The following is a 13897-nucleotide window of genomic DNA, read 5'->3' on the forward strand; positions in this document are numbered from 1 at the left end:
CTCCCCTTTCTCTTCTGTTTTCCAGGGTTGGAAGTTGCATTCTTTTCAGTCTGTCTTCATAAGTCAAATCTCTTAAGTCAGGCACCATTTTCGTTGCAGCCCTCTGTACTTTCTCTAGTTTCCTTATGTGTTTCTTTAAGTTCGGAGCCCACTGTATTGTTGCATATTCAAGCCTCGGTCTTATCATTGCAGTAATTATTTTCTTCATCATTTCTTCATCTAGATATACGAACGCCACTCTTATGTTCCTCAATAAGTTCAATACTTCTCCAATTATTTTGTTTATATGTCTCTCTGGCGATAGGTCATTGGTAATTGTCACCCCAAGGTCTTTTTCTTCATGACTGGTTTTATGTCTTCATTTCCTATCTTGTACATACTCCTGATTCTTCTTTCACTCTTGCCAAACTCTATTTTCTTGCATTTTGTCGTGTTGAACTCCATTTGCCATGTACAGCTCCATTTCCATATTCTGTCCAAGTCTTCCTGGAGTAGTTCGCAATCTTTGTCACATCTCACTTTTCTTAACAATTTTGCATCGTCTGCAAATAGGCTCACATAACTGGACACCCCATCCACCATGTCATTTATGTAGACTGCGAACATTACTGGTGCCAACACTGATCCCTGTGGAACTCCACTCTCCACCAATCCCCATTCTGATGGTCTGTCCTTAATTATTGTTCTCATTTCTCTTCCTACCAAAAGTCTTCCATCCATTTTAGTAAACTGCCATGCACTCCTCCTACCATTTCAAGTTTCCAGATCAGTCTCTGGTGTGGTACCTTATCAAAGGCCTTTTTTAAATCCAGATATATTCCATCAGCCCAACCATCTCTTTCCTGTATTACATCTATCACCCTCGAATAGTAACATATCAGGTTTGTCGTGCATGAACGCCCTTTCCTAAAACCAAATTGACACTCACAAAGTATGTCATTTTTCTCCAAGAAGTCTGTCCATCTAGTCTTCACCACCCTCTCACACATCTTAGCTACCACACTTGTAAGTGACACTGGTCTATAGTTCAATGGGTCTCTCTTGTTACCTGATTTATAGATTGGGACAATGTTAGCTCTTTTCCAGTCTTGGGGCACTACACCTTCCCTTAATGAGGCATCAATTACTTCACAAACTTTTTCTGCCAATTGCTCCCTGCATTCTCTTAAAATCCATCCTGATACCCCATCAGGTCCCACAGCTTTTCTCACTTCTAAACTCCCCATCATGTTCTTGATCTCCTCCACAGTTACTTGAAACTCCTTCATAATCCCTTTCTGTTCCATTACCAGTGGTTTGTCAAAAGCAGTCTCCTTTGTGAATACCTTCCGAAAGCATCCATTCATAGCCTCTGCCATTTCCTGGGATCTTCACTGCATACTCCATTTACTTCTAAACTTTCAATACTTTCTCTATTTTTGATGTTGTTGTTCACATGTCTGTAAAAAGCCTTGGTTGGTCTTTACATTTATCAATTATATCCTTTTCTTGTTTCTTTCTTTCTTCTCTTCTAATCAACACATATTCATTTCTTGCTCTTTTGTAACTTTCCCACTGCTTAATCCGTCTTTTCCTTCTCCACCTCTTCCATGCATCCTCTTTTCTTGTTCTAGCCTTTTCACATCTATCGTTAAACCAGTCCTGCTTTCCAACTTCTCTATGTTGTCTTATTGGTACAAATTTTTCTCACCTTCTTTGTATATTTTTATAAATTCCTTCCACTTTTCATTTGCTCCTTAGCACTCTTGAATTTCATCCAATTTGTCTCTTGAAAGAATTTCTTTAGGTTTCCAAAATCTGTCTTGGCATAATTCCATCTTCCCACTTTATATTCTTCATTTCTTCTAGATTTCTCTTCGTCTATCACCTTGAACTCCAAAACTGCATGATCACTCTTTGCTAAAGGGCACTCCACCCTCATCTCCTCAATGACCATTGGCTCTGTACTAAAGACCAAGTCCAGTCTTGACGATGCTCCCTCTCCTCCAAACCTAGTATCTTCTTTGACCCACTGAGTTAACACATTTTCCATTGCCAGTGTCAATAGTGTATTTCCCCATGTTGTCTCTGATCCTTCCATTGACCAGTCCTCCCAACACACCTCTTTACAATTAAAATCTCCCATCATTATAGTTCGTTCACAGCCACCCAACATTTCTTCCAGACATGTTCCTGTATCACTTATCATTTCTTCATATTCCTGTACTGACCATGCATTTGTCTTAGGTGGTACGTACACCACTATGTAGTGCCTCTTTTTTCCTTCATTAGTTTCTGCTCTGATCTTTAGCACTTCTGCCTTTCCCATACCTTTTTTCACTTGATCCACCTTTATATCTTTTTTAACCAGCAACATCACTCCTCCTCCCATCTTACCTACTCTATTTCTTTTCCAAACGTTATATTTCCTTCTCCAACCTTCATCAGGTCTTCTCCTCTCTCAGTTTTGTTTCAGTAAGACCCACAATATCTGGGTTCTTGTCCCTCAAGTAATCGTTGAGTTCTAAAATCCCCGATATCACTCCATTTATGTTGGAATACATTACATTTCGCTCATATGTAAGTTTCTTTAGTCCTTTCTTGCTGTACTTTTCTGGGTTATGAACCACTTCCTCAGTCTCATATCCAAGATTCTCCAGAAAAACTCTTTCTTCTCTCTTCTGTCCTCTCTTCATTTTTTTCAAAGCCTCCTTTCTCAACTCATTTAACATTTCTCTTTCCTTTTCACCGAGATCTCTTCTCAACCAAATCTTCCTTGTTGTTTCCTGCTGGGCTAGCCTCCATGACTTCTCCACCAATTCATCTACATCCTTTTGTGACTTAAGTTTGATTCTTATTGGCCTCATACCTTCTCTTGTGAACTTTCCAATTCTATGGAAGTCCTCTATTTCTTGTACTAGGTCTTTTCCTCCTCTTGCACCACATTAATGATATTATTTATCACCTTTTTATGTTTTTCTCTCTCCATTTTACTCGGTGTCTTATCCTCCTCCACACCAAATATCACCACACATCTCTTTTTGTCTACAGTTTCCCTCACCAATGTCTCATTTGACTTAATAACCTTCACCACTTTCTCAGCTATCTTCTCTTCTATGATCTGTTGATCTATAATTTCAGCAAGGCCCAAAGTTTTCTCCCTGACTCTTTGATTTCCTTTTCCAGACTTGCAACTTTGTAATTTACCTCCTTTCTTTCCACTTCCTGACTTTTTTCCATTCAGCCTGCTTCTCCATCACTTTTCCTAGAGATTCTCCACATTTTTCGCAATTCACTTTAATTAGCTTAACTTCCTCTTTCAGTGCTGCATTTTCCTTCTTCATATCGGCACAGTCTCTTTACATTGTCATAACTCGTTTCCAGGCCCTCATACTTTTCAAACAGTTTTTCAATTTTACCTTCTAACTCCAGAATTTTCTTCACATAAGCGCTCTTTTCCATTATTCCTTGAAACCCTGTGAAGTCTGATTCCTCTTTCGAGTTCACGGCCGCCATGTTGCGCAGACGTAAACAAACCAGCTGATGGCTCAAACGCAGGCTACAGTTTATATTTACCTTCACTGGACATTATTTTGCTAATCAACAGTTAACATGACTATATGGAGACGGGACGTGTGTGTGTGTGTGTGTGTGTGTGTGTGTGAGAGAGAGAGAGAGAGAGAGAGAGAGAGAGAGAGAGAGAGAGAGAGAGAGAGAGAGAGAGAGAGAGAGAGAGAGAGAGAGAGAGAGAGAGAGAGCAGAAAAGATAATTAAATAGAAGAAGAAGAATACATGTATCATTATAAATGAAGTTTAATTAGTGAAGCAACGATAAACAAGATGTGGATGAAAGAAGAAAGTTATATTGCGTGTGAGGTGAATGAGTGGTACCTGAGTCTTGATGGGGAGATGGAGAAGCACTGTTCCTGGGGACTGAAGCCCATCAACACACTGATGTGGCGCAGCACCAGGGTCATCATCTTCAGACTGCTCTTGTCCTCAACTCCACCAGCCTTTGGAAAGTGTTAAGGAAATTAATTAAAAAATGTACAATATTGTAGTGTGAATCGCACCTCACCTTGCAACATGAAGGAACAAGGATAGGAGATAAGACATTCCATTAGAACATCATATGGGGAAGGCAAAAGGAACGTACATGTGGTTGTGAGAGGAACTGCATGAAGAGGAAGACAAGAAGATGAAGTGTGTCCTTGTCTGTCTCCTCCAATTCCATGGCTCGTTGCAGCTGGTGCACCACTGAGCCATCATCACCACATCGCACCCCCCCGTCCCCTGCAACACCCAGCAGCCTCTCAATACCATGTTAAGGAAAGCCACCTAACACCACACACCTACTCTAGCATCAAAAGCTTATTTGACATGAGTTTCTGATGTGACACAAACTAGGCATTCAATATATATTTCTCTATATTGCAATTCCTTGTGTTTCAAGGGCTAATGGAATATTACACTGTACTGTGGTCTGAATACTGATGCAGTAAACTTTGAACACTATTCTTTGATATACTTGACAGGTTTTGAAAAGTATAGGAAAAGTTTTGAATAGTGCAGTGGATATTTAAGCTTTCTAGAAAGTAACTGTGAGGGAATTTATGGAAATTGCCAGTTATTAAGGTAAGCATTTATTAAAATGACAGCTTAATGGAGGATACTTAAATCATCTATACTGTATTGTTAGGGATTTAAATACATTACCAAAATTGTTAAATGGAAAGATGGTGAAGAATTTTTTAAGAGCAAATATTTAAAGCTCTCTTCTACTCCTCAAGGGTAAGGAATGTCATGCACAGTGCAAGAAATATCAAAAAGGTATGCTGAAAATTATAATATATATTCATAGTGTGTACAGTATATATATATATATATATATATATATATATATATATATATATATATATATATATATATATATATATATATATATATATATATATATATATATATATATATATATATATATATATATATATATATATATATATATATATATATATATATATATATATATATATATATATATATATATATGCACAAGAGAGAACCCTAAAGGAAATAAAGGAAATGAAGGAGACATCACTCATGGGATTGATAATTTTTAAGCTCTAGAAAACATCTTTGAAGGACAATACAGGTGATGCCTTACTTATGGTTTTCTTATTTCTTTTTCCTTTTACACATGTGGTAAATGTTGGTTAGTTAGCTTTGGAAGAAAGTGAGGTTAGGTAAGACATAAACTTCCAGCAGTTGCATTATGAGGAAAAGCAGGAGAAACTAGCATTTTGCCACATAGGTGTGTATGCAGGGGAAGGAGGGAAAGGAAGAGGGAGGGAGGAAGGAGGTAAGGGTGAGATATAGAGAGAATGGTGAAGTACTGAGAAAGGAACAGATTAAAAGAAATAGTGAAAAGGAAATACATAAAAGAAGGGGCAGAGAGCACAAAGAGAGAGAAAAAAAAAACTACTTAGTTTCTAAGAAGAATTTACTGAAAACACTTTAATGTTTAAGTCTGATTATATGATCTCTTTTAAAATGAGAACACTGCATGAAAACTATACAAACATTTGTCCAAGATGTACTGCAAGAGCTACATGTATTTCTAAATAATGAGATAACTTTTAGTGAATCCTTATCAAGTAACTTCTCAGTCTATATCTTTAAGGATATTCATGCAGAAAACTATCAATGATCTTCTACCCAAAAATGACACTAAGTTTGCAGCTAGAGAAAAACAGCTCAACTAAGGTTGGATCATGCACACTCAGAGCTTCTTTATTCTGAAAGTCAGTAATGTTCTCTAATTAAACTATACACTATTTTCACCTAAGAATGGTTTTTAACTCTCAGGCTTGGGAAGCAAAAATTTAATTACATAATTTCTGGCATCCTTTCTCATAATTTGATGTTCTACAGTTTTTTACAGCTAATAGTTTTGCTGACTTTAATGTGTCCAAAAATTAAAGAACCAGCTTGGCTTATATCTTGTTCACAAAATTAAAAAGTATTATTGAAAGGATGAAAATATTCCATATTCTTATGTAAGTACAGTAATCATTCGTTATAACAGACTTTTAATTTCTAAGCAGGTTCATTGTTTCATAAAACCTAGTTTGATACAAATTAAACTAAAGTGGTAGACAATGATTTCTGAAATCACCTTGCTTAGTAAAGTTTACCGAGCGATTTGCAAAGGACTTTAGATGAATGAGTGCCATGGTGCACTGTTTGCATTGACATTGGGATGTGTGAAGATCATATGATTATAAAATACTGTTTGTGCACAGTTTTTCAGTTTTTTTTTTTTTTTTTTAAGATTTCCAATGAGGGAGGGATTCACAGATGAGAATGAACTTCCTATAAATATAACATTACGTGTGCGGAGTGTGACTCTAAGGCTGCTTTCACACCAAGGTGGCATGTCGCACATGGCAAGTGGCACGTAGCAAGTAGCAAGCCACATGGCGTGCCATGTGAAAATGAACATCCGGAAACATATGAAACCTTTTACACCGGTGGCGTGGCATGTCGCATGTGCCATGTGCAACATGCCACGCCACTCATGGATCGGACTTACCCGTTATTTTTTAATGTGCAACCTGCCACCCCAGACTGTGATGCCAAATTTTAATGGAACTTTCACTTCAAAACTTATTATTAGACGATGTACTATTACTTCTTTTTATTTTAATAACAAAATATACAATAAGAAGAAGACCTTTGGATGTATGGCACATGTTGATTAGTTTTCAAGAGACTAGACAGATTTGAGTAAGCACATGTGACAACACTGCCTGATGAGAGGGACACGTAGCCGTGTAGGAAACAGTTGTCTTTTTGTTATTAGTTGTCTTTCGTGCGTGCTCTCATGCACAACTAAGAATATGCCTCTTCCAGACAATGAACTATTTAACATATAATACCAGATAGCAAAAGTTTATTTACACATTCAGTACAAAAGCTGGAATTTCTCTTCATCGGGCTTTAGTTGCTTTGCAACTACATAAACATTTTGAGCTTATACATCATCTTTAAGATACGGATGTATCCAGAATTACTTCCTTTTTCTTATTCTGCAGGTGACTATAGTACCAATCAAAGCAACAATAACCTCCTCATCCGATCATGCCATCTTGCGCACTGTGAAGTGAACTGCCACCCTGAGACAAGTGGCGACGTGCTACCTTGGTCTGAAATCACTGTGCCACTCGTCACTTGCCACTTGCCACTTGCCATTTGCCATGTGCAATGTGCCACCTTGGTGTGAAAGCAGCCTAACAGGGGGATGTGTTCATCAGCATTGGATTTGGTGTATTGTTTCCTTTGGCCATGGTTATAAGCAAGTAGTGAGTGTTCAACACCAAAAGGTCTTTAGTCTGTTTCTTTTTTTAAGACGTTATGAAGAACTTAGGCCACTTTCACACTTTCTGCTTCCTCTCCAGAGCTGTCCATGGCACAGTGCTACAGCCTTCACAGCCCTCTGCATCATTATTCACCAAGAAAAGGTACACTCATCAAAGATGTCCTTTTTTTTTTTCCTAATGGAAAAACAAAAATCCAGGTGCAATTCACACTCTCATTCTCATTAAAGAGATGGTACAGTACAATGTTGCCTCATCTCTTGTTCAATACTATTGGTTTCTCCTTCACTTAAGATATTAGATGATCTGTGTTTATTTTACATTTGCCACTTGATACAAAATTTGTTGCATCAGTGCAATTTTTACCTGCAGAATAAGAAAAGGAGCAGCAGTCATGTGTTCATTTGAACTGACCTGACAGGACACCATGCATACACTGGTGATGGATTCACTGTGACTGCAAAGCAAAGGTCTGTACAAAAGTCTTCAACTGATGCCAATTCACAATGCTGTGCACTGTGCAGTCATAAAAAAAAATAGTGTGAAAGTGGCCGTCTTTTTTTTTTTCTCTTTCTCTCTCTCTCTCAATGTGTGCTAGGTATATTGCAGATCATTATAACAAAGGATTACTGTGTGCATAAAGTCTATTTAATCCATATTCTTAAGGATGCAGTTTATGAAAGTTTATCAGAAGTATCAGATTATCAGAGTAAGCAGATGGGAAATCAGTAATACTTCAGGATTAAAGACCTATACATCAACTGTAACTGATTCTCCTATTACTTTACCTGTTACTAATAAATAATACTTATTAGGGACACTTCTGGAAGCTTGGAAGGAAAACTGGGTACTAACAGTACAGAACTATACCCTGCATGCATCTCTCTCTCTCTCTCTCTCTCTCTCTCTCTCTCTCTCTCTCTCTCTCTCTCTCTCTCTCTCTCTCTCTCTCTCTCTCCCCTTTTCAACCATTGAAACCTTTTCTGCTTGCTTCCAATTTCTCTTTCTCTTCTTAATTCCTTCTTTTTATTTCCTTCCATATCCTCTCTCTCTCTCTCTCTCTCTCCATCACTATTATAATGCTAATAAGACTAAACAATACATGCTCACCACCATCATTGTCATCAGCTTTTCCTACAGTGCTACATCCTTGCTTTATCAAGAGTACAGCCAAGCACAGCCCTAGACTACATACAGATGCCTCATTTTCTTTAGTGTGTGTTGTGTGATGGGTAAGTGTCTTCACATTCATGGTATTTATGTTCTTCAATGGACAGAAAGGTGGGACTGGGGATCCCTCCTCTATGTGTTTTGTTTCTACAGTATGGTGAAACAAGGTGTAGAGGAGGAACAATTCAGTTCTTCCTAACTCCTGCTATAAACACCTTGTCCAGACTGCCTTCCATTAAGGGTGGTGTTAATACAGTATTTGCTATCATTATCAGAGAAAACTTGGAATGCCACAAATCAGCATAAACTAAATCCTCATGCCTAATGTCACTCAGCAACCGGTTGTCCTTAATACATTTCACCTTGTGTTATACTGGCATTCAGTATTTCTATTTTTGCTGACTGATTTGATCATAGTTATTGTAATGTTACCATTGGATACAATACAATAAAGCTTCATATTTATTTACATACAACCACTATATATCTCAAATCTTCTTTTGGATTGATGGTGTGTCAGTGACATTAGACATGATGGAGTACTTCCTATCATAAAAAGCAGCTATATATCTTGTAAGGAAGGTGGAACTAATGAATAGTATTTTGAAAAAGGTAAGACAATGATAAATGAGTATAAAACTTAATTACAATATAAAAACTAATGAACAATTAGCCAGAAACAGCAAAATATGCCAAAACACACACTGAAAAAGAATGAAAGAATCTAGTTATTTTATTGTTCAAGTAACCAACTTTGATCACTGATTAAAGTATATATGTGCAATTCTTCTATCCATAGTGAACTAATGACTCATAAAACCAGGCGACTACTACACCCATCAAAAAATATTCAGACCCATGAAGTGTTCTAAAAACTGATCAGGCAAATGGAAGAAATAACAGGTGAAGACCAATTGACTTTTTTCTCAGTGATCACCGTTGTATAAGATAATTTCACAATAAGAGATGAAGAATAAAACTATGACATACGCAATACACTCTCTCTCTCTCTCTCTCTCTCTCTCTCTCTCTCTCTCTCTCTCTCTCTCTCTCTCTCTCACACACACACACACAACTAGTGCAAATGTTAAATGTCCATAGATCAGGTAGTGTACCCATAAAACAAGCATGCAGACAAACATGTAGCTACTGGACACACAAAGATGGTGCAAAAAATGACTGATCACAGAGAAAACATGTCTACAATAGATACCCTGCATAACCTCAATGAAGTAAGCCTCAAACAGTTTACAGGGCATTGTGCAAAGCCCCTTTATAGTAAAGTCTGCAAGCAAAAAGAGGGAAACAACAATAGTTTTTAGTTTTACACCACAAAAGCCTGCATGGGAGGTGGAGCCAGGAGGGGATCATGGCCCCACCTGGCACTACCATCAAAAGTTTTCATCCACTAATGGTGATTACACAAACACACCAAAGAGAAACAACAATGACAACTTGATGAGTACATAACACGTAAATCGCTTCCTTTGACATGTTAAAAAAAAAAACACGCACACACACAAAATGAGAGTTTTGATTAAGACGCCACAGGAGCTCGACAGATGGTTGGATGGTATTGAAAATGGTATCCAAGCATGCTGCCTTGACACAGTGAGCTGAGACACCACGCCTAGACCAGGTAAATGGGAGGGGAGGGGCAGGATGGCCACAGCCAGGACCCAGATAGTGTGTTGGGCACAGAGAGAGAGAGAGAGAGAGAGAGAGAGAGAGAGAGAGAGAGAGAGAGAGAGAGAGAGAGAGAGAGAGAGAGAGAGAGAGAGAGAGAGAGAGAGAGAGAGAGAGAGAGAGAGAGAGAGAGAGAGAGAGAGAGAGAGAGAGAGTAAATCAAAGTAAGATGTCTATGGAAAAGACAAATAACCATAAAAGTATACAAAAACTACACACACACACACACACACACACACACACACACACACACACACACACACACACACACACACACACACAGGAAGACTTAAACAAGATCTGGAAATGGAGCAAAAAATGGGAGATGGAATTCAATGTGGACAAAAGCCATGTCATGGAAATGGGAAAAAGTGAAAAACGACCAGTGGGAATCTATAAGATGGGAGATGGAGTAGAACTAGAAAAAGTAAAAAAGGAAAAGGACTTGGGAGTGACAATGGAAGAAAATAATCAACCGGTTAGCCATATTGATAGAATTTTCAGAGAGACGTATAATTTGCTAAGGAATATTGGAGTAGCATTTCACTATATGGACAAGGAAATGATGAAGAAATTGATAAGTACTAAAATAAGACCTAGATTGGAATATGCAGGAGTTGTGTGGACTCCCCATAAAAAGAAACACATAAGAAAATTAGAGAGACTACAAAAATGGCTACAAGAATGGTTCCAGAATTTAAAGGGATGGCATATGAGGAGAGACTAAAGGCAATGGATCTACCAACCTTGGAGCAGAGAAGAGAGAGGGATCTGATACAAGTTTATAAATTGATTAACGGAATGGATGAAGTGGATAATGAGAAACTGATCCTGAGAGAAGAATATGACTTTAGAAGCACAAGATCGCATAGTAAGAAACTAAGGAAGGGACAATGTCTGAGAGATGTTAAAAAATTTAGTTTCCCGCAAAGATGTGTTGAGACTTGGAACAGTTTGAGTGAGGAAGTGGTATCAGCAAAGAGTGTACATAGTTATAAAGAAAAATTGGATAAGTGTAGATATGGAGACGGGACCACACGAGCATAAAGCCCAGGCCCTGTAAAACTACAACTACAACTAGGTAAATACACACACACACGGCCCGGTAGCTCAGTGGTTAGAGCGCTGGCTTCACAAGCCAGATGACCGGAGTTCGATTCCCGGCCGGGTGGAGATATTTGGGTGTCTCCTTTCACGTGTAGCCCCTGTTCACCTAGCAGTGAGCAGGTATGGGATGTAAATCGAGGAGTTGTGACCTTGTTGTCCCGGTGTGTGGTGTGTGCCTGGTCTCAGACCTATCCCAAGATCAGAAATAATGAGCTCTGAGCTCGTTCCGTAGGGTAACATCTGGCTGTCTCGTCATAGACTGCAGCAGATCAAACAGTGAATTACACCATAGTGTAGTGGTTAGCACGCTCAACTCACAATCGAGAGGGCCTGGGTTTGAATCCCAGGAAGCGGCGAGGCAAATGGACAAGCCTCTTTAAAGTGTAGTCCCTGTTCACCTAGCAGTAAATAGGTACGGGATGTAACTCGAGGGGTTGTGGCCTCGCTTTCCCGGTGTGTGAAATGTATTGTGGTCTCAGTCCTACCCGAAGATCAGTCTATGAGCTCTGAGCTCGCTCCGTAATGGGAAAGACTGGCTAGGTGACCAGCACACAAACTCATACACACACACACATAATGTGTATAACTTTAAGGAAAAACAAGATAAATGGAGATATGGAGACAGGACACTATGAGCCCCGCTCGAACCCTGTACAATACAACTAGGTAAATACACAAATGTACACACACACACACACACACAGGCATACTGCGAAAGATAAGATAAATTTCACAGACCAAATGAGAAAAACAAACACAGCAAGGAAGACAATAATAGTAAAACAACTGAAAATGGAGGAGAAAGAGGAGAGGAGAGGAGAGGAGGAGGAGGAGGAAGAGGAAGAGGAAGAGGAAGAGGAGGAGGAGGAGGAGGAGGAGGAGGAGGAGGAGGAGGAGGAGGCAAAAGTGAAACCTGGCTGAGGTAAGTGACAAAAGAGCCCTAGAGGGAAGGGGGCTTTGGAAGCAGCCACAAGACTATTGAAAGGAGAAAACAGGGGAGTGGCAGGGCTGACATATGATCACTGAGGGACTCTTGGGGGCCCAGCTGATACACTGACAATCATAAAGGTGATCAAAACAGCATACAAAAGCAGGTATTGTGTAAAGGGGGCACCGCCACTGTCATGTCCCTGCGGCTGGCAACAAGGAGAGTGAGGGTCCCAGAGCCACCACCTCGGAGATGTATGGGGAACACAGATGGGATGAGGACACTTGGAGAACTGTAGGGGTTTATTTGGAGGGCCTAGTTTGTTTTGTTTTTTTTATCATAGTACCAGGAGGCAGGAAAGGGGTGAGGGAGCCAGAGTTTGTCAAGTGATGTCTAGCAAGCATTGTTAACTATAGGGCCGAGGTGGTTGCCTGACACACTCTTGGTGATTCTCTACAGCAGGCGCCACCACCAGCGGCTCTCATATCATCAACTGGCCCTACTGAGTGCCTCAGGGAAAAATAGAGGGGGCTGTGCTACCATAATATTGCTTTTCCTTGCTATTCTTTTTATCTGCTATTTCTGAAGAAATCAGCAATGAAGCAATTGCACAATAATTTTCTAAATCAGTTACATAATTAAGAATTTACTGATATATGAAAATTCATCAAAATTTACTTTCAAGTTACTGCCTTGCTTATTTAAGGAATCTCAATCAAAAATACTTTCTAAAGTGGAATTTCTTCTTTGCTGTACTCAGTGGACATTTACAAACAGCTTTTCACAGCCCCCAAACCTTGCACCTGGCCCTGAGAATCACAACCAGCAGTGTTGTCACAGGCACCAGTCTTCTCAAGGTCTAGTAATGTATTCTCAATTAAAAATATACAAGTTTTCGTCATCAAGCTCTTTCACTCTTCATAAACCATAAGGAACACTGAATTAACTAACTGAATTGCTATCCTTACTTTACAAGTCATCAAAATGGTGAGGTGAACAGCAGTGCAGGCAACTGTGCTTCAGTAAAGCTCTTGGAGAGTAGCTACTACAACTACTAAGCCTTCCAATTTCATTTTTGATGAGTCCCTTTTTTTTTTATTGGTGATAAAAGACTGTAGAGTAATTTGTGTTGAGAGGCAGTCAACACTGTATAGATAACTCAGACCAACCTTATTAATCACCTTTTTTCATATCCATCCAAACTTAACAAAAATGCAAACCTTGAAATATCAAAAATACAACTTTACTTCAAGATTACATGGAAATAAAGTGCTGGCATACAGATCTTGCAGAGGCTGGCTATGTATGATGAGTCCTATTCCAACAAGTAAATTCTCTTCTCCACATTATGACTGAAGATAGAAATTCTAACTATACAAATTTATACTTTTTTATTCTCTCTCTTTGCCAATGTTAATCTGAGTTAGTTATATATAAGAAGGCATCTCAGACACACAATATAAATATAAACCTTTGCTAAATAACATGACAATATCTTCTAACCTCATGATATGCACAAGGGAGCTTGATTATCTGGTAAAGAGCTGACAATATTTCATCATTCATAAGTTTTTTTTCTTACTTTAATTCACACATAAAAAAAAAGCACAGCAAAACACTAAGACCTGAGACTGAATGAAGACAATGAACA

The 13897-nt window shown here is 38.8% G+C and overlaps 1 protein-coding gene across 1 annotated transcript in view; it reads right to left on the minus strand.

Annotated features, from left to right (window-relative positions):
• LOC123518398 (protein unc-79 homolog) overlaps window positions 1-13897 on the minus strand; it is a 94268-nt gene that overhangs the window by 42077 nt on the left and 38294 nt on the right. The window contains 2 exon segments of the mRNA XM_045279210.1: window positions 3871-3992; window positions 4136-4272. Of these exon segments, the coding sequence (XP_045135145.1) occupies window positions 3871-3992; window positions 4136-4272 (259 nt within the window).

The sequence above is a fragment of the Portunus trituberculatus genome, chromosome 43 (assembly GCF_017591435.1).
Source record: "Portunus trituberculatus isolate SZX2019 chromosome 43, ASM1759143v1, whole genome shotgun sequence".
Classification (NCBI taxonomy): domain Eukaryota; kingdom Metazoa; phylum Arthropoda; class Malacostraca; order Decapoda; family Portunidae; genus Portunus; species Portunus trituberculatus.